At 37.6% G+C, this 21,499-nt stretch overlaps 1 protein-coding gene across 7 annotated transcripts in view; it reads right to left on the bottom strand.

Moving 5' to 3' along the window:
- The window catches only part of LOC131692795 (single-stranded DNA-binding protein 3), a 158,811-nt gene that overhangs the window by 12,730 nt on the left and 124,582 nt on the right, over positions 1–21,499 (bottom strand). For 4 of the 7 annotated variants that reach the window (XM_058980074.1, XM_058980079.1, XM_058980081.1 and 1 more), the window contains 4 exons: positions 19,000–19,190; positions 18,769–18,915; positions 18,485–18,691; positions 4,634–5,667 (listed from right to left, as the gene is read on the bottom strand). In XM_058980074.1, the coding sequence (XP_058836057.1) occupies positions 5,563–5,667; positions 18,485–18,691; positions 18,769–18,915; positions 19,000–19,190 (650 nt within the window). In that variant the 3' untranslated portion in view covers positions 4,634–5,562. Of the gene's footprint in view, positions 1–4,633; positions 5,668–18,484; positions 18,692–18,768; positions 18,916–18,999; positions 19,191–21,499 lie in introns of those variants that run through there. The other 3 variants (XM_058980077.1, XM_058980080.1, XM_058980078.1) reach the window with 2 other exon arrangements.

Below are 21,499 nucleotides of genomic sequence, written 5' to 3'. Positions count from 1 at the left end.
GAATCTTACCCAAAAGTAATAGAAACATACCCGTCGGATTTTGGGTGTGTTTATGTAGTGAGAATGTCGGGGGGGGGGGGGGGGGCGATCTATTTCCTCCTACCTGACCCTGCAGTACAAAACATAATGCGATAGTACCGTTACACAGAGAATTCCTTACATATATCAAGGTCAAATACGTGCCAGTTCTGTGAAAAAACGACGCATTACGGTCTACCCTGTTTAGAAACCGCTGAATAAAAACAATTGCAAAAATTGTGCCAGCTGATCAGCTAATATTGACAACGGCAAAAGCTGCCTCAAGTACCTCAAAATCTATAACCAGTATCAAAGACAGCAACTACGATGATGACACGCAAATGTATAACAGCGTGATAGAAATGAACAGCAAGACCCCCCCCCCTCCACCCCCACGACGCAGTTATGAGAAAAAAAGATTTCCTCGTCTCGTAAACAAGTTCCCATGTGCAATGGCTAAGCGCTTGCGCGAGATCTGGCAGACAAGCATTAACCCCTTCATGCCCATGTTGTTTGTGGACAACAACGTTTTTAAATAGCTATAACTTTTGATTGAGGCAAGATTTACTCACAAAAACAAGTAAGGCTAATAAATGTGACTATTACCTTTCATTTGAGTATAGAGTGTTACAAGGATCAGCTCTAGAACTGAAGTTATTGCAATTAGTCTGATTGGATTCCGATGAAGCAGTGCTGGCAGGGACAGTTTACATTGACTACGGAAAATTACTTTTTCATATATCTTTGTTTTGTTGCAGCAGCTTCTAGCACTGCGAGGCAGGCACCTACCTTTATGAAAAAGGCTTTTTCTGTTTCTTGACTTCACCGTTTTCAGTCAAAAATAGTTTTGAAACCCTACATGCATTAGAAAAAAAGTTGGGCATGAAAGGGTTATAATTCGTTTTATTATTTTAATTGGTTACATAATAGAAATACATAAAAGACCCACGGTTCCGTTTGTTATTTAACTGATAAGTTTTTGAATCGCACACAATTTCGAATTTCTGTATTAGGTCAGTGAACACTGCACACTAAGCCAGCCAAAAGTTGTTCAGTAATTTCGTTTGACGACTTGAACAGTAAAGTGATATTTTTACGGAGCAGCTAGCAAATTGTTTAAAAAATTGCGGTAAAGTTTTCATTTTTTAGCGATTTTCAGTAATTTTTCGAATAATTTGCTGAAACCCGCAATATTTTTCACTGAATTTATCAGCACTTCTGTTTTTTTCGGTACATAAACATTATCCAGTAAAATACTGACTGATTGTTCGGCAAAATTGTACCAACATTACCGAATCTCGTCAAAAACTTACAAAACAGGAACAGCAAACTATCTGTGAAGTCGCCAATTTCATAAGAAACTGCTGACTGACCAGTATTTTTTGACGTTTGGAGAGAACGGATTGCGGAGAGTTCGGTAACCGAATTGTTTTACTGAATTGATTACTGAACGGTTTGCTGTTCAAAAGCCCAGCAAAATTGTACTGTACCCAGTAATTCAAATTAAGTGTGTGTGGACTCTGTACTCTTAGTAAAAACACCAGGCCATTTAAGCGGGCTACACAAGAAAATGAGAACAATACAGCCGAGAAGACAGATTTTGCCTCGCTATTGCTATTGACACTTCATTTCATTTTTACGAAGAATTCGTTCCGTACTACGTTCCTTGAAATCTTATACAAACGTGTAATAGAAAAATTCGTTTGAAAGCGGATACTGGACAGGTCAAAAGTGGTAAAACATAAAACATAATACACTCGTGTATTATCAAATTTGCTAATTTGAAGTAACTACACAGTAGCAATAGAAATAAAGGTCATGATTTCGATTTTCTCTTTCAATCGGCTTTCTTTGGCTAAACCAACCAGCAGCAGCATTTTAGTCGTTTTCTATGGTTTACAATTTATATCCATATAAGTTTGAAAATGACGTTACAATACAGTGAACAGACATCAATAGGCAATCATGAAGAGTGACTAAAATGTTGTGACTGGTTGAATTTGTAAACCAACAAGTTGGGATAAATGTTTCGATTTCATGTCTTCAGTATGTGATAGTCTTCCGTTCTGGTTTTGCTCGTCAAATGAGAGAAATAATCTTAAATCGGAGAGCATAGAGGAAAGAAGAATCAACTAATCGAAATCGAGTCAAGAGCACCTCTTCTATCTTTTCTATACATTCAACACGATTGCTTTTGGAATTGCGCTCTTATCTTCTTATTTCGGTTTGAATATAACGACATTTTCGTCTTCGTTATTCGTGCAACTTTGATGCGTTAGGTGCAGCAACTTTATTTGAAACTATTTACCAAAAAAAATGTAAAACAAACCTGTAATCAGACAAACATTACAACCTTCTTCAAGAAGTCATAAATCTCTTCCAATCTTAATGATGATTGCAAAAAAAAAATCAACAGCTGATTGCTTTTATTCAAAAACAAACCAATTACTGAGCAGATTAGTGTCAACATATTTGTTTAACGAATTGATAAGTTTTGCAAAAGTTTAACAGGAAACGGATAATTTGCTGTAATTTAAAAACAGACAACTTTAAAAGTAAGCCTCTTCAGCAAAACAGAAGTAAGTGCGATGTGTTCTCTTCCATGTGTTCGAAGCAATTGTGATGCTGAAATTATTAAGCTCACCCACATTTATAGTTTTTAGTTATTTTGGTGGTGTCATCAATTTCACAAATTGTACGTAAATTAGAAGCTTTCAGTAAGTGATTTTCCTTCGATTTCTGAGCAGTTTCCATCAGTAGATTAAATTCTGGGAAGTTTCCATTAGTAGATCAAATCATTGAAATATATATTTTCCATTGTTCAAAAACCCATGAGTTCCGAAATGTAACCCTCAAATGTTCACATATAATACTTGTTTAGTCTAGGTAATCCTATCAAGTTCCAACGGTTTTGCAAAATTGCTGAAATTTAATATTGCTAAGGTTCTTATTATTGTTTTGAAGTGAAATCAGTAGTATTTTGCATACTCTTGACATTTTGACTTTTACCATAGTTTCAGGAATCTAGGAATTCTGCTGAACTAGAAAAATCAGTCTACGATATTTTCAATTCGTAAGTCCAATGATATGAACAGTATTAATTTCATAAAAAATATCTGAGGATCTGTGAGAGAATCTACTTAAATAGATAAATAAATAGTTATTCTGTTGTCTGATAATATTGTTGAAGATAGTCTTTAATCCATTCCCCACGAGAGTCAAACGAAAAAAATGTGTTTTCCTCAGGATTTTTATGATTGCGACATAATCAGAATCATTTGAATTGCACATTTCATTAAATTAACGCAAACTTCGGGTGAAGTCACAGAACTAGTAATAGTAGCAAAACGCCCGATCATGAAAATAGAAGTTGAACCTATTTTCCGCATCTACGAATCGCCTGCCTGATCACAAGATTTAAATCAAATTTTCAACATTTTTTCGCACATTCTTTGCACCATTAATTTCATACTGATATCCATAATTGTGGAGATAACCTTGACGTTGGTTTCATCCTCCACACGATTTGATTAGCAAAAGCGTGTAAAGTTTCGTGAGAACGGTGGGGCGGGGGGGGGGGGGGGGGGGGGTTGATATATTTCTACTCATTCCAATTTAGCGTCTTCTACACCTTGTAAACGTGTAAAGTACGTTGTATTTTCAAGCACCCGTAAACTCTTGAATATTCATTTTAGTAACCAGAGAAAATTTTAACTTGTAAATTAATAATAATAATCAAATTCAATTCATCGATGCACTATAGCTTTTCTTGTAACAAATAACATATTTTAAAATATTTATTGTCTATTGTCTTAGTTTTTGAACTGTTTTCACTAAGAACTTTTCATAATTGCATTCAGTTTCCAGTGACTATCTCAAATCATCAGCATTAATACATTTAAGTATTAATTTTTAAGCCCCTCCCAAAGCAAAATCCTGGCTACGGGCCTGTAGGACTCAAATTGATATTGTTTACTCCGACCTATCTGCGACTATGATTGAATAACAACCGCTATAATGGAGGAATTTGGAATCGGTGATAGTTTTTGCACTTGTTTCGATTCTAGTTCACATATCGAGAGATAATGGTTCTCATTAGAGTTTGCCACTCACGTACATTAACTTTTATTTACGACAGGAATAGTTCAGGGAAGCTACTTGGGACCGTTGATGTTTCTGTTTTACTTCAATCATGTGCGTTTAATGCTGAAGACTCCTCGCCGCTGCTGCACAGACGATCTCAAAATCTTTCGACTCATCCGCTCAATTGAGGATTGCAGATTTTTTCAATAACGGCTTGAAACCTTCGCTGATTTTGGTGTAGCAAGAGCCGCGTGTGTGTAAGTCCGAAGATTTTTTTTATGACTGCCGGAAAACTGGATAGAGTTTTGCCAGGAAAGTTCGATCGAGAGGTTACAGAGAGAGAGTGGGTCCTTTTCGACTGATCTGGGTCTTTATTCGTTTAACATGGTCACCATACTTCCGGAGAGTTGATTAATATGTTTGAGAAATGTCTTATTGCTCTACGTCATCTGTACCAAAGGAACGAAGGAAATTTCGGATGGATTGACAAGCCGAGACAAAACCCTTCTCTCCAGGAAGAAAGGGCTCGCTGTTGTGTTTCACAAAAATGATTATTTTCCACTATTTTTTCTGGTTTTTGTTTTTTCTTCATGTTTGTTTGCACGTCTCGCTCGAGAAAAAATAATAAGTTCTAACACAGATGTATTTTTTTCCTTTGTCCACTTCTGTTCTGTTTACCATACCATTTTTTTCTTTCTTTCACATTTTCGTAGACCTGTGTGTTGATGTCCTTAAATAAGTGTATGTGTGTAAGTGGTTGCTTTCCATCCGCTCTGCTCGTTCTTACTTTCTTTTCCTCCACGTTGAATTATAATGGTAGTGGTAAAATTATCCTATAAGGTGTGTTTTGTGTTTGTTTGTTTTTTTTTCCTTATCAATTTCTCACAATACTTTAACACTTTCCATTGCATTTTAGTTTTTTTGTTGACTTATTTGGGCAACGAAAGTAGGGAGGAACGTGGGGGGCATTAAGAAATATAACGAAATGAATTTATCATTTGCGAGGGGTTCGGCAGAGAGGGGTGTTTGTTCCCCTTCCCTTTCCGATTGCGTTTCGAGATAACTATCTGATTTTTGTTTTTGGTTGCCACTGATACAGCTTATCAAATCAAGCAAAATGATTATCATTTCTAGGATTGAAAGTTTTGTGGGATTGTTTTGGGAAGTTTAAAACTAGTGAAAATAGATAGTAATGTAACCTGGAGTGATTGTTTTTTTTTGCGTCGAAGCTATTGTGTATGTGTATTTGTGTTCTTTTTGGTTGATAAAAGAAGAGGAAAATCAGTTGTTGTTTGTGGTGGTGGCAACAGTGGCGGCGGTAGTCCTATTGGTAGAGCAAATGAGCTCAGCAACAGCTAACTCGACAACAGAAGAAGTAGTACTTGTTGCAATAGTAGTAGTAGTAGTATTTGCTGTTGTAGTAGAAGTAATAGCAGTAGTAGAAACGCTAGGAGGAGGATGTTATTGCATGTAGTAGTCGGGCTGGTCGGAATCTTTCTCGAAGCGTTTCGCCTCTTCCTGCATGCTTTCCTTGATTTTGAGTATAGCGGCCGACTCGGTCTGATCCTGCAAGTGGAAAGCCGGATTTGTTTGTTTTCGTGTCTTCCGAAAAAAAATCAATTTTTGAAACAATATTTTAACACAAAATTTAAACGGAAGCGCACACGAAAACGTCAGTTTAAATCGACTTCTTGCAAAAATTGACCGGCAACTACCACACTTTTCATCACAAATATTCCGTTTGAACCAAGCAAGATTAGAGATCAGCGAGATCGAGAGTGCATGATAGGAGGAAGCCGTCATAAAAAGTTCTTTTTCTCCCGTTCATTGACTGCCAAGGAATTGACGATTGACAATTGAAGAAAATAAATCAACTCTTCTGGTTTCACTGTGATCAAAAAAAATATCCTTCTTTATTCAATAATCTCGTGTGTGTTTCCTTCCGAATCTAACTGTATCAGTTTGTTCTCTCTCTCTCTTGTAACTGTACTGGATTGCCAATCATTGGTAGAAAAAGAAGCTCAACTAGTCAATCTCTTGTCGACAGTTTTTTGTGTACTTGCTTTTTCTTCGTCGCAAACACGGTTCTTGTAAGTAGATTAGTTTCTCTGCCAACTATTTTTGGAATCTTAAGTAACCTAGTAATGGACAACATTTCGTTTTCTTTTTCGATGTGCACCTTAATTTATCTTTTATTTCTTAGGCTACTACTTCTACGAGGGTCATATAGGGAAGGAAAAATCCGATCTCTTTCTCTTTATTTTTATGGTTAAAAAAACTTGATTTCGATTTTTGTCAATTTGTTTGTCTCCAATCTCTTAATCTTGCTTGTTTTCAACTCGGTTGAATGTACCTGTGCATTGTTTTTTTTTTTTCGTTTAGTAAGGTACTGTGATGCTTTTCTTCGATAACGTGTGTATGTGTATAAGGCTGAATTGCGGGTCAATTTGAGCAAGTAAGTTTACGTTGTTGGTATTGCGAAATGGCACAATCTTCATTCATCCAAAACTTTTCTTCTTAAAATAGTCTACTAACAAACAAACTAAACTAGTTTGGGAGGGAGAGAAAATACGCGCTAACCGCACAAAATGGATTTTAAGTACAAAACACAAATGTTGAAACTGTTAGGAATGTGCACACAGACGATAGATATGTAATACTTTGGGGAATGATTAGTTTTAATAGGTATTTCCCAAATATACTTTTTGTCTAAATTTAATTTTTCCCACGTTGTTTAAGCTCTACTTATGAAAACACTAAATTGATTTCTCCTGTCAATATAACACGAACTAATAAATCAACAAAGATCAAACGAAAAAGGTTTCATAAATCGAGCACCATAACGAACTCTAGACCAAGATATGAGATGTCTAAAAAGGATTCTATATTGAAAAATGTCAATCCGCATCTACACATTGTGTTCGCGTATTGTTTTTTCAGCGCTCCAGGCAATGACCAATCACCAGAGCAAACGAAAGGCCCGTAATGCCCCCATGGCCATGGTCCAATTTTACCCCCATTGCATAGTGTTTTGATAGTGTTTTAAATAGGATCAATCCATGAAAACATACACCATCGCTATGATCCGATAGATCCCATATAAAAACCATATTTTGATGTATTTCTGGGTTATTGAAACCATTTCATGATGTTTTAATGGTTGTGAAACTTGTCACGGACCATATTTATGATCTTTTTAAGGTGTTATATAGTGTCCGAGCCCATGAGAATTTGTTTAGGTATGCAGTATGCGGAAAAAGCTGTTTTCAAATTTATTCTAAGTTGTACAGGAATTTCCTTGCGCACCTCTGCTGTCCAGCTTAAAATGACATGTTTTTCGAGGTACGATAAGCAAAATAGGCACACAAGTTCCATTTGAATACTTATAGCAACTTGCAAGTTCACACTAGTTCCGTTTAAATACTCTTAATAACCAGATAGTCTCAAAAAGGTTCCTGTTGTATTCTATTCCCAAGTTGCAATTCTAGTTTTATAGCACACTTCAAGTGCATTGTAAGTTTTAAGGTCTTCAAGAATACCATAAAACCCTTAATTGCTACTAGGGTTGGAAAGTTGAACACAAGCTCCGCTCGTGCGCTCTTAATAACTTGGGAAATGAAAAGAAGTCTCGTTTATGTACTGTTAGCAACTTGAATGTGCACACAGGCTCAGTTTGTGTACATTTAATTTGTCTATTAGCAATTCAGCAACTTGGAGTTTATGTACGGCACTTGTGCAATTTGAAAATTCAAAACGAAATTCCGTTTGTTTTAAATAAGCAACTAAAAGGTTAACACAACACAAGTTTTGTTTGTGTGCTATTAGTAACATGAAACCGCACACAGATTCGTGCATCGTTTGTCTCGATGATAGAGCATTTCACCTTAGGGTCGTTCGCCTCTTATTTAAGGATAGAAGTAATCCTTTAGTGCATTCTAAAGTTCACACAATTGACGTTTGTGTACTCTTTAAAGTACACAAATGTTCTGAATTGAAAACATTAAAAGGAATTCCGTTTATGGATCACAGTTAGGGAATACATAAATGAAAAAGAGAAAAACAATTTGCTTTAAACATTTACGTACAGAACAGATAAATCAATACGTTTTCAGGCCCGTGGCGTGCGGTTGGTCCCCGCCAAGCGCGCTAACGTTAGAGAGCGCTGAAATCTTGAGCTGTTCTATAAAATAAGCGAACCTCAAATTTTATAAAAATAGTGAAAATTATTGCAAACTATTTTAAGGTCTAATCAGTCCTGCACTAAATTAATACTCTGGTTGAAATATTGAGACGCTTGAGATATTTGTTGCTCCTAGAAGAGCTGGAAATTTCTCGGTGAACCCCTAATTTCTAAGACCAGAGACTGTATGCATCTGTGTCAGTGCTTCCTTAAGCTTTTATATTTGGCGGCCTATCAAAAGTTTTTTAATTTTTACAAGAAGTTCCACTTATATATAGCGAATAAGTAGCTGCAATCTAGCTACTAGGGGATCGCCAGAATCGCACTCTTCCTGAGTCATGAGAGCATAATTTTTTGTCGTGGTGTATTACATAGCTCTCTATAGTAATTCTATAGAAGAGTGCTTAGAGCGCTTCAGATTCTTTGGGCGCTGCTTGTTCGTCGGAAATGGTACTAGATTATGTGGACTCCTCCCACAATAAAGGCGCACTTTGAAGCTTTCCAAACGCAAGAGTCATCCTAATGAATCTCTGCGCACTTGCCACAGCGGATCTTATTGATACAATGGCCTACTTGATTGCATTTAGTGTAATTCATGACGTGCGGTACAAATAGCCGATACGAGTTCGAAGGGCATACAATTTTGTCCCGTCCTGTGCGATTACTATTCAAAATCTTCGTTCACTGAAGCAAGGTGTCCATGAATTGACTTTTTGTTTTTGTGATTCAGTATATTTACGCATAACAAACTTGAATCGATTATCACACTATCGATCTCAACTTTATGGGCAGGCAAGTAGACGCGGTAGTAATGCTTGTCGCCAGTAATGTCATTGACTACGTTAGCCAGGATATCACAATTCTGAGCTTATTTGGTCAAAACTTTGGAAATATCTGTCACAGTTGAATATTTTTGCTTCAGCAGTCAGGGGATAGTGAAGCAATAGTGTGGTCCCCTATCTTTACTCGATGTATGACTGGATGTTACCGATTTTCTTAACAATCGACAAAAAAATTGTTTGAAAACTATTACAAGTAACACCTCATAACAGCATCTTTTTTTACTCGCTTGTGCAAAAATATGGTGTAATGAATGTCGCGACGGCACATTGACTGATAATTCAAATCTAATGATTTTCACAGTAATCAATTGTCTCATTTTCTCCGCAGTATACTAGTCCCGATATACAGTCTCCTGAATAGATGCTGCGTCTGTTGTTTTCAAACACTTAACGTAAACTGATGACACGGTTCTAGAGTTCGAGATTTGCGACTGGAATTTAAACAAAATGTGCGACTGCCAACCACGAACGAGCATCGGTCGAATCTTTTGGAAGTCTGTATTTTTTGCAATTGTCCAACTATCGGAAATATATATAACTGTCTGTACGTATAGACTTTCGAGAAAATGCTCCGTCCGTCACCTTCAAACACCGCAATGTACATATTACAGACAAATCTGCAGTGAACTTAAGCTTAAAATTTTATTAACTTTAGTGTTCTAATTGTGCTGCGTATTGATGGATTTATCTGAAAGAGACTGGGAAATTTTTATTTTCCGCGTAGCTTTCGAAAGATTTATGAATCAATTCTTTAGAACAGTTCAGGAGCACACGCATTTGTCTTACAGACACTTAACCAGGTAGCTGACAAATAACGCAACTTTCTATAATTTCATTTCACCAGATCCGCAGCGTGCTGAAGACTGAGTTTGCCCCACAAAGAACGACAGCCTTAGAAGAGTACTGACATCTAGAAAAACACTAAGTAAGAGAACTGCGGAGAGAAAAACAGCGTTTTTGGCAACGTATGCCGCGACGTGGTATGGCAACACGTCCAATGTTATAAGGATAGGCAGTATTCGATTAAATTTGTTTTTGACAGCTAAACCCGATTCGAATCTATCCAAAATGGAGTATCCGTAGTTCTCTTTCTAGAGTTTTTCTACTGACATCTTAATATACCTTTTAAATTTAGTGAGGATAAGTCATAAAATAAGTTAGGAGACGTGTGCAATATCCAAACACTAAAATATTGTTCTAAAGTTGAACTGTAAAAGAAAGCCAAAGTGAAAACCAAAAGAGCGCTCCGCCAAACCAATTTCTGTTGAATGAAAGAAACTTGGATTAACAGAATAAGAATAATGCCCAACACTTCCAACTGCGAAACAGAACCAGAATTTCATATCCATGATCCAGGTTCGCAAGACTCAGAATCAACAGTCAACTTTTTGGTAACGTGTTTCCAAATTTCATTTTGTATCTTTTTGATTCAAGTAGATTGTGCAAAGTAGAACACGTTGCAATGTTGCATACAAGAGAAGACTGTTGGCTGCATCCCAGAATATTATCAAAGTATTTGATGACATGTCTACAGTTTTGTAGATATAAATATATGTCATAGAATGCTCGCCAGCTAACACCGGCTCTTGAGTAAGCTAGTACGTAAGCAGTCAAATAGAAATAAGATAGCTTCAGGAGTCCTTATAGAACGTGTTGAATGTCTTTCAAATGAAACAGTACATCAATCTGCCCTTGTCCCTTATTTTCCAGGCGCTATTCTCCCGCATTTTGACTTCGACGCTTACATAAGAAAAGGATACTCTTGCTTTGTAGTTCCAGAAATTAAAAAAAATAGATAGCTATTTTCGCATAGTGATAACCACCTCCAACTTACATCAATCATACATTTTATAATCAAAAAATAGTTCTGGTTAGGTGGCCCATATAAACAATACAATGTTTGAAATTTGAATAAAATACTTGTTACACACGAGAACCTAATATCACCCACAATTTCTACAAAGCGAACTGTAATGCAATATAAACACATTGGAGAATATATTTCACATTACATGAAGTACACAACGAGAGACAGCATCATATGTCTCTACAAACGGAGAAAAAATGAATCCATAAACTTACTCCTACCGCTAACTAGCCCCGAGCTCCTCTACCTATAATCGAAGGGAACGTTGTATTAGGACATTACTCTTGAAAACCTGCACTGAAAAAGGCGACAATGTATCGAACCATGATGTGAGCTCCAATACCGTTCCCAAAACGCTTATGCGATAGCGTTTTGGGAACGGTATTGGAACACCGGTGCAAGCTGAAATGCGGAGTAAGTTGGAACGGAAGCCTTAACCGTCACCAGAGAACAGTATTCGACGAGGTTATTTTTTCTAGCAAAAAGTCCCCTCAAACATACATTTTAAATACCGTACGCGTAAGTTTGAAACATCTTAACGACTTTCGCACTTTAGCTTATTTTTTGTCGTTCGCGAAATCAGAAACCTCTTTTTTCCAAATCAGGTCCATTGATCCAAAAATGTTATGGTTGCATATTATTTCTAAAAAGTTACATGTTAAACAATCATTTGAGGTCTATCAGGTGTAATGATTATGAGATGTCTGCTGAGAAACCATTGTTCATTTTGAATTTTTAGTGTTTCATCATACCCAGTATTTGGACACCCCTTGGCGCAAATGGGACAGGCAGAGAGGCAAGTTGGAACAACAGCAATAATTTAATAATCTTCGATTCGGAGTTGGTCATTTTATTTTAGCACCCATTATCGTCCACTAGTACACCAGAAAGCCGACCAATTCTTCTACATTTTTATAACAAGTTGTCACATATTTAATTTTTTTTTCGTTCGTAAGTTTCAGCACCTTTCCCACACATTTACTTCCAAGCTGATTGAAGTTTCTTGCAGAATTTTGAATTCATTCAGCAACCAAAGTATTCATTTGTTCTATATGAACAAATTGGATGTAGAAGGTGACATCTTCTAGATTTCCGTGCATTTGCACGATAATCCCGCTCAGAGCCAGCGTAGAATCAAAATCCATATCAACTTTTTTTCAGCACGGCGAGCGTGAATTTAATGTCGCTCCTCTTTCAGGCACACATGGGGATGTCAATATTCCAGAGCGCTGTTGGGCAGGGTCCAGGGCTTGAATTTATTATTGTTGTCTTACGTTTTTCTGTATCCTGATACTTTTATTTGCTAGTATTAATGAATAACACGGGTGTTCTGTATCATCAATTAAATAAATAAACTCATTTTTTTTAATCTTGTCAATTAAAATTATCAAAACAAGAAAAATATACTTTTCTTTCCTCGTGGCACCACTATTGAATAATTTCTGCACATTCATTCAACCGTACCTTCTTGAAGTTTTACGCAATTTTTAAATAACTTTATAAAACGAAAAAAAATTTAATTAAAAATTACTTCAATTTCTCACTAAATTGCTTAGGATATGAAATCCCTAACGATTTATGCTCAATCCTGTGCATACCCCTAAACCCGTGGAACAATCTCTGACAATCAAGTGAACATCAAACATGTGTATCATGCAGTGTTTGGTTCCAAAAACCAAACCTCCAATTCGTGAAATTATAATATTTTAACTTACCCCGCTACGAGCGGCAAGCGCCAACAAAGAACTTTAAAATTGGAAATCTCAATAAGCACTATATTTCTTATATAGAGGTATAAATGATTATGATTTCATTAGAGAGGTTCAAATTTCAACTTTGAAAAATTTGGTTCATCTTGCCCCGGTGTACCTTACCATACCTTAGTAACAATTAAGGTTTTATGGCGCTCTTGAAACCTTCCATACGACTTAAATCACACTTGTAGTGTGTCATGACACGAGAAATGCTAACTGATTAGCATCTCATTCTTCCTTCTAAAAACTTTAAATACTCCCTTAAACAGTCCAAAAAAGTGTTAGGCATACATATGAAGTTTATAGCATTTTCTGCTGCAGATTTTACTGAAAATTTTTCTTTAATTTATTTTATTGTTTCCGAACGTTTACAAAATTATAAAAGAAACAACCTTCAATTAGAACATTAGAATTACTGTAAATCACTTTAGATTTTAGATATGTGAAAAAATGCCTTGTTTTTCCCAGAGACGTGGGAAAAATTTGTTCCCAAATTCATGAAAAATATCCCGATTTCGTGAACTGAGGGATCAACAAAAATCGCGACCATGTTCCTGGAATTATGAGCAATAAACCATATTCATGAATCTATTTGTGAATCTGAAAAAAACCAGTTTGCGCTAAACTATACATAGCGTTACATTCGAATGATTGGTTGGGTTACTGGACATGTTTTGTTTATGTTATGAAACTTGTTCATAATTATCAGCTGCACTGGTTTGTATAAAGTATATTAATTGAAAGAGCCAGCAGTTAAACGATGTTCGCGATTTCAGGACCTTAGTCGCGATTTCTGTTCATGTTATCACGTATTTTACTCCTGAGGTTACAATCGAATGACGCAAGAGTAATGTGACTCATGTTAATGATATCAGCTACTTTATCATGATATTTGTAATTTTTCCTCGCCTTATAGTGATAAGTTTTTTGTTAACCATCGGATTTTGACCAATAGTAACGTGACAATGTGAACTGGATCATGAAAGTGTGACTGATTCGTAATATCATGTTTTGTAAACTCTATCACCGCCACGAGCCTTACCAAATTAATAACGCTGTTTGAGATCGTAATAATTTTCTTATATCCACTGCTCATACCTATTACTGGTTGCTAGCAGCTAGACATAAAGTGTTGTATCATATTGTAGCAAAAATGGACTTCCGCTCATTATGGGCAGCGATGCAAATGCTCATCACATCATTTTGGGCAGCTCAGACATTAATCTGAGTGCTCTGAACTAATGAAGTACATAAGTAGTACAAATTTCCATATTCTGAATGTGGGAAACCGACCAACTTTTGCGAGATCTGGGAGTTAGGAGGTGTTAGATATAACGCTTTGCTCTGAAAGAATTTCTTATAGGCTGGGAAATTGGCAGGTTCCAAATGAAACTGAACCGTCTCTATCCGATCATAAATATATATTTTTCGACCATGTTGATGTAACCTTCAATGTGATTACTTAATCGTAATCCTAAATCTTCGAACTGGGACCTCTTTTTAGAAAACTTGGCGATTAAATGTCATAGATATTTTCTAGCAATTAGTCAACTAGACGACTTGGATGAGATCGTGGACACGACAAACTCGTCCACAGTAGCATCCTACGAAGAAGTTTGTCTGTTTCGTACTGTTAAATCGACTAGGGGAACCCCTTGATGGAAGGCTGAACTTGAAAGAATGAATAAAGATATGTGAAGAGCTTGGTACTTGGAGCTTGGTACTGGCATGATGACTACAGAGCTTCCAGGTCAGGTCAGTAGTACGCATAAGAAATATCTTAGATCTGCAGAGCGGACTGGCTGGCAAAACCTATGGCAGGTTAAATTAAATTCTCTCACAATCTAAAGATTTTCAAATGAACTCCTTTCAAACCAGATATGGCCTGTGTTAAGCCAAAGAGGACCAAGCGCCATTTTGAGGTATATGCTGTAAAATCGCTATAGCATCCAATGTAAAACTAGTAACTCCAGTATCTATTATTTTTTGGGAACTCAAATAGCAAACGAAAGCAAGTAAGCGTTCTTTAACTTTCTATGTGAACGCTAAGTTAGCGAAAAATGAATTTTGGCACGAAAAATACATGAAAAAAATATGGCACTCAATTCGGTTTGGCTTAACGCAGGCTATATGGTGTTTATGTGACGGACGACAAAGATGTTCTTCATTGTCTCACAGATCTCATTCTGATGATTCGGACTCGTGGGCGTTAGCACGCACATTGGTTACCATTGAATGGGTCAAGTGGGCAGTTGACAGATTTGCTCCATTCAAATCGTCTGGAAAAGATGGAATCTTTCCCGTGCTACTGCAAAAGGCGTTTGATATTATCAAACATGCCTTGAAAAGGTTATGCTTTCCAGTCCTGTTTACTGGATATATCCCGAAAGCATGGCGAGAAAAACTGTTAGATTTATTCCCAAAGGCCCTTCCAGTTTGTTCTTCATTAGCATGCATTTCTGGTTGGATAAACGCAATGCTAATTATTAACAGTATTCTTTGCTCGTCACTTGGACAGGCAGAGATTACGAAGTTGAGCATTTGCGGCTGTCCTCAGGGTGGCGTTCTATCACCTTTGCTATTGAAACTAGTTGCCAACGGCTTTTTTTAGGAAACTCAGTTAATCCAAACATATCTTCAATGGTTCTTTTTACGAATAACAACCGGGGTTCGTCCCTTGCATTTATTTGATTCTGAGCAACTGTGTGCAGATCAAGTCGCATACATTGGAGTTATATTGGACTCCAAACTGAATTGGCTTGCTCAAATTGAGTTTAGAGTCAAGAAATGGCCTTTGAAAGTGCAGACGAACTTTTGGGAAGATCTATCGTGTGTATATGGACTGCAGGTCACTGGTCTTTGAATCAGTAACCTTGCGGATCTTGCTACCAGTCGTACACGACTGTGGTCACAAATGGTTACATGAGATGAAGAAATTCTTGCCTCCAGCACTATTGAACTCATATGTAGTTTTCCTTAGAGGATATTCCACGTGAAGATTTCCTGTCGAGAGGAGTGGTTGCCTGGCTACATGACGAGACAAAAACAAACACAGGTGGCCAGTTACACTGACTGGTCTTGGAGGGACGTGCTGGTGTCTACTGTCATGATAGTCAGGCTGCAATCAAAGCCCTTAGCTCAGACAAATCACGATCTAAACTAGTGATCGCGTGTGCCAAACACAATTCGAAAAACTAAGCATCGTCAACACTATCTACCTTGTCTAGGTGCTCGGATATTCGGATATTACGGGATATTAATGGGCTGACGAATTGGCTAGACCAGGTGCAGCGGTTGACTTCGTTGGTCCTGAACCCGTCCTGCCGAATTCGACAAGTTGGACAAGAGAAAAAATCCGGGTCTGAGTACCGCAATTATTGAAGAATTCTACAAACATGTCACCAAATAGAGGTATTTCTAGAAAAAACCGTGCCATGTGATTTCTAAAAATCTCCTATATTTTTCGAAACTCCACTGCAACATGCTGACCAGAGTTTTAACCAGCCACTACAAACTGATCGCATAACAATTATTCAGCGTGCTGAGTCATTTTCATGTGATCTTTGTGAATCCGACTACGGAGCCTCATATCATCTGATATGCAGCTGCCCAACAGTAGCGCATGATCTGCTGGTATCAACTATCTGCTTGGAATTGGAAGTGACATTTAGAAACTATTGTAGATCTTATGATTGTTTTAGATACGCTATTGCGAGAACATTTAAAAAAGCCACTTATGTACTAAATTGTCAAAAGTCAACAAAAAGAAGGTAAATTACTGGAAATATCGCAATAAAAAACGCAACACTTTTTGCGGAGGAAGATTTGTGTGACATTGTTTTGTTTTGAATGATGACGTTGAATGTGAGCTAAGACTTTTTACGACTAGAACAACAAATTGTGCTTAGTCAGGTTTGAATAGATTAGTTTAGTTTTAGGTGCATTTTCCCGCCCTCCAGTTTGATGTGATGTCCCGAAAAAAGAACTACATAAATGCATTCTAACAAGCTCATCCAGAGACGCGAATATGGAAATCTATTTTACTATTGACCTTGAGATAGCCAAGACAACAACCTAATGCACGAACGGTGCGAATCATGAAAGATATTCACTTGAACTAACATCTGTTCATGATTTATTGATTTTTCACAAACAATAGTTTGATTGTCGGCTCAATTTTCGTAATCATCGTTTTGTAATCGTTACGATATCATGGTACGAAAATCATTAAAGTACGAGACTTTATTCTTTCACAGTGGAGCTGACAATGCATATAATTGTACTAATTTTGTAGTTGATTTAAATCAGTATTTTACAAATAAAAAACAATACGAAAACAGACTCTGTAACAACAAGGTAACCGGTCGAAGTCACGGATCACGGTACAACAAATAGACCCCAAGACAAGCCAAAACCCCATCGATTATATGGCGACTCGTAACAGTTAGAGTTTATATTATTTACACAAACATCCCTTAACAGTATTAGAAATATTATCTGTGTGCACCTGATTCATAACAAAGACATCAACCTAACGAAACGATAGTTAATTTGAGTGCAGACAACAGTTAATCGTAACATAACCGAACAAAAACGAAACACAAACGACTCGTATTTTTTTTTCCAATTACATTCACCAAATTCGTATACTGATGAAAAAATGTGGTTAATCCAAAACAATAAGAAATATGTAACGTGGTTTTACTCGTGAAAAAAGTATGTACTATCGAAATACTAAACATATAGGACAACATATATGAGTTATTATACCGAAACGAAACTATTGTGTTTAATACAGTGCTCCATTCGGGTGCATCTGTGTGAGTGAGGAATACTTTCTTCTACATCACACCGGCCCCCTTCAAGAGCACAAGTGAAACCGAAACACGCGTGTGTATGTGTGAAGAGCTGTAGCAAAATCGAAAATCATAATAAAAATAAAGAGAAGAGAAGGAGATTTTTCTTACAAACTCATGACTGAGAAACGAAATAAAATTAACCTGATGCTATTTTTTTTTGTTGGTTTTCTTTCTCGCCTCTAAACACTAGTGTTTGCTAACATTTTATGTACATGAACAATCAATTTTTTTTTGTATGTTTTGTTTTGTTTGCGATGAAAATAATGCCTTTTCCAACTCAAGTTAACAACGGAAAAAAGTGTCACCTTTTCTCTCGCGTTTTTTTCTCCCTTTCTCTTTGTGATTCTTTTCGTATGAGTTCACAACTTCTACTAAAAGCGAAAATAAATGACCGAAATGAAGAAACCAAAACAAATAAGGTACAATTTTAATACTACTATTTACACAATCTAATTACTGATTAGGGAGAGGATCGTTGGGACGAAGGTATGTTATCGGAAGTGATCTTCTGTTTGGGATGTTAGTCAAGGAGCGGGATTCAAGGTTGATGCGCGGAGGGGACAAGGGATTTGGAAACCGTTTTTAGTTACAACAAAAATATCATTTTTTCTTCGAATTAGTCACACCCATCACCGTGTAGATTAACTTATTTAGTTAAAATTAAAAAAAAAAAAACAACTAAAAATAAAATGGTAAATGAAATTAAAAAAAACTCATGAGAATCACTGCGCTAGCAAATTTCGTTCAAACTGTTTTGCTTACTTTGATACAAATTAAAAATGTAACGACAAGCGGGGACCGGCAACAACAAGCCCCCGATTTTTTCTCACAAATTTTGTACGCAGAAAGAAAACGATGCTTTAAAACGATTCGAAACTTACATTCTCTCCGGGTCCACCGAAGCCACCGAGGTTGTAGTCGCCCATTCCACTGCCCGAGTCTTCCCGTGGCGTTCCGGGACCATTCGCCGGGCTGTTCTTCATTCCGTCCAGGCCATCGTTGTTAAGTACCGGTCCGCCCATGGCATTTGGTCCCATGGGACCACCCATCGGGCCGCCACCGTCCGAGCCGCCGACCATTGGGAATTCCTAAAACAGTAACAACCAAATCGTTAGTTACGGAATGGTCCTCTTTCCGTCGACCAGATTCGACTGGGTTCGCGTACAGCTTTCATTGGTGTGTACATATTTTCGCCGCCGGAGTTAGATGAATCTTGAGGTGAGGGCATGATGGGCGTTCCGGGTCCGGGCGGTCCGCTCGGTCCTGGTGGACCACCGTAATTGCCAGGTGACGAGGATGAATAGTTCATGGGCTGTAAAAAAGCGTATGGCGCACGATTAGTTAGGATTGGATATTTATATAGGGCTTGCTTAGAAGGTAACCACCATCAACTCACCGATGACGTGTTCGGTTGCCACTGCGGCCGTCCGCCGGCCATTGCCATCGGGGGCATACCGCCCGGACCTAAACTGCTGTTGGGCGGTGGGCCACGCATTCCCGGCCCGTACGTACCGGCTCCCATGGGGCCCATTCCGGGGCCGCGAGGTGGATTCATTCTAGGATTCATCGGACCCATACCTGGAGGGCCTGAACAGTTGCGGGTTAATCCGTTTTGATTGGGTTTTTTGTGTTTGTTTTGTTTTTTTGGTGTTAGTAGAACCACACACACAGAAATGATGAGCAGATGCGAATCGGAAGCGGGTCGGTTTTAGCACATTTAGAGATGAGATGATTGAGTGATGAGTGACGGCAAAGGCGAAACAATGGATTAGCGTTAGTTAGTACACAGACACACATAAAATTTCTGCTTCTGTTGTAGGTGGGATTCTACTTAACTAAATAGTTTGATGAACATAAAAACAGAAAAAAATGCTTTCATATGATACTTAACATTTAGTGAACAATTAAGACACTACGGATATGAATAAAGCAATGTACGACGACTGATTCGAAAAAGTTCAAATAATAATTGAACGAAAATGGAAGGATCGATTATTCAAGCTAAATACCAAGGGTCCGGAATCATGTAGTCCTTGTGATCGATGTTTGTCTCATGAGTCCGAAAATCACAATTTTCTTATTTTTAATTTTACTAAAATAAACTAATACGGCATAACAAATCCACGTCAAATGCCTCGTGTATGCGATCCCAAGCAGCAATTCTAGTTTTATAGCACACTACAAGTGCATTCTAAGTTTTAAAGTCTTCAATAGTATCATAACACTACAATTGTTATTAAGGATGTCTACTTGTGAATATTTGTGCTGTCAGTCACTATGACTGTTGATAACATAAACAGGAAGTTTGCACGAGCTGACAGAGAAGAGGTGTTAGAAGTAACTCTCTGCTCTGGCAGTATTACGCAAGAGTTAGCAAACTGGTTCGTACCCAACGAGTTTAAACCGTCGCTATCTGATCATGAGCAAATCGTCTTTAATCATTCAAACGTTTCGCTAGATATCGTCACATATTGTAATCCCAAATCTACAAACTGGGACCTCTATGAAGAGGGCTTGTCAACTAGGTTTCATGGGTATTGTCCATCGATTGAATCTTCAAGTGACTTTGATGAGGTTCTCCGATTGAAGTGGTTGTAAAAGCCTCTGCACAAAGTCTCAACGAGACTAGCAGATTAAATAAGTTACTTTCGAATCAAGAGGCTCAAGTTCGATTAGAACTGCTAATGGTGAATACTCATCTGACGATGCTGTATTACTCAACTGTCTTTATGACACACACACACACTTTCTAGGCTGTACGAAGCCAACACCGCACTGACGACTGCCCCTGAGCTGTTTTCAGGTAGTTCTGATTATTGGGCATTTGCTTGTAGAATTGTGGCAACCGAATCGATCAAATGGGCGAATAAAAGTTTTGCTCCGCGTATGTCTCCGGGAAAAGATGGAATCATTCCAGTCCTACTTCAAAGAGAATGTGAACACTTGAAGCGTATTTGAAAGAAGTTTTTACTTGTAGTCTTGAAACAGGACATTCTATCAACGAGGAGGGAAATAATTGTAAAATTCATTCCCAAAGGAGCGGGCGCTGCGACTGACTTTGTTGGTCCAGAACAAGTTCTACCACTTTCGATAAGTTGAATAAAGCACAAGGTTTGCTCTTGGACTGCATCCGAGCAATGGCGTAACCTTTAAACTTGCGTTCAAACTAAGATTTTTCTTCCGGATGTGTCTCCGAAAAGTTCAAAGAATTTGCTGCATTTTCTAAGCACAATTGTAGTATTCTAGTCAAGGCATTGATTGGACATTCCAAACTCAATTAACACATGACTACTATTCAGCGTGCTGAGTCTTTTTCATGTGATCTTTGTGCAATTCCGTATCCGGATTTTTGGTTCTCCTTACATAGGTAAACCTATGTACAGAGAGCTGAAACTCAAGGATATGCTATTGTTCCTAACCTAGTGTGGTAAAGAACTATAGTTTAAGCCGTATTTGAATGACAATATCTCTTCGGGGGTGTTGTAGTTTTGTTATCTCAATACCCCTCAGGGGTGTTGATATATCTGCTCAATATTTAAATAAAAAATTTAAATCTCTCCGGGCGGGGTAGGAAGTTTTATTTCTGCTATTTTAGCGCATGCAGATCGTTCAGAATCCTTTCGGAGGGTGCAGAATGCTCTGTTTTAATTGTTCTTTGTAATTATTTTCCTTATCCTTAATCTTACCACTTCCCCAATTCTTTTCATCAGAGAAATGATAAAAAGCAAATAAAGGCAAGACATAATTCTTCGATCAACATGGGGAACGTGCCATTTGAGCCAGTCGCTACTGATTCCTGATTCCTGAAGGGGTGCCTGAAACAGCCAACCCCATGCTTTAGTAGACCCACGCATGATAAACTCAAATCGGTTACCACACCGTCAATCTTAACTTTG

Source organism: Topomyia yanbarensis, chromosome 3, assembly GCF_030247195.1.
Source record: "Topomyia yanbarensis strain Yona2022 chromosome 3, ASM3024719v1, whole genome shotgun sequence".
Taxonomy (NCBI): Eukaryota; Metazoa; Arthropoda; class Insecta; order Diptera; family Culicidae; genus Topomyia; species Topomyia yanbarensis.
The sequence above is the reverse complement of the archived record's forward strand: the minus strand, read 5'-3'. Positions and strand labels throughout refer to the sequence as shown.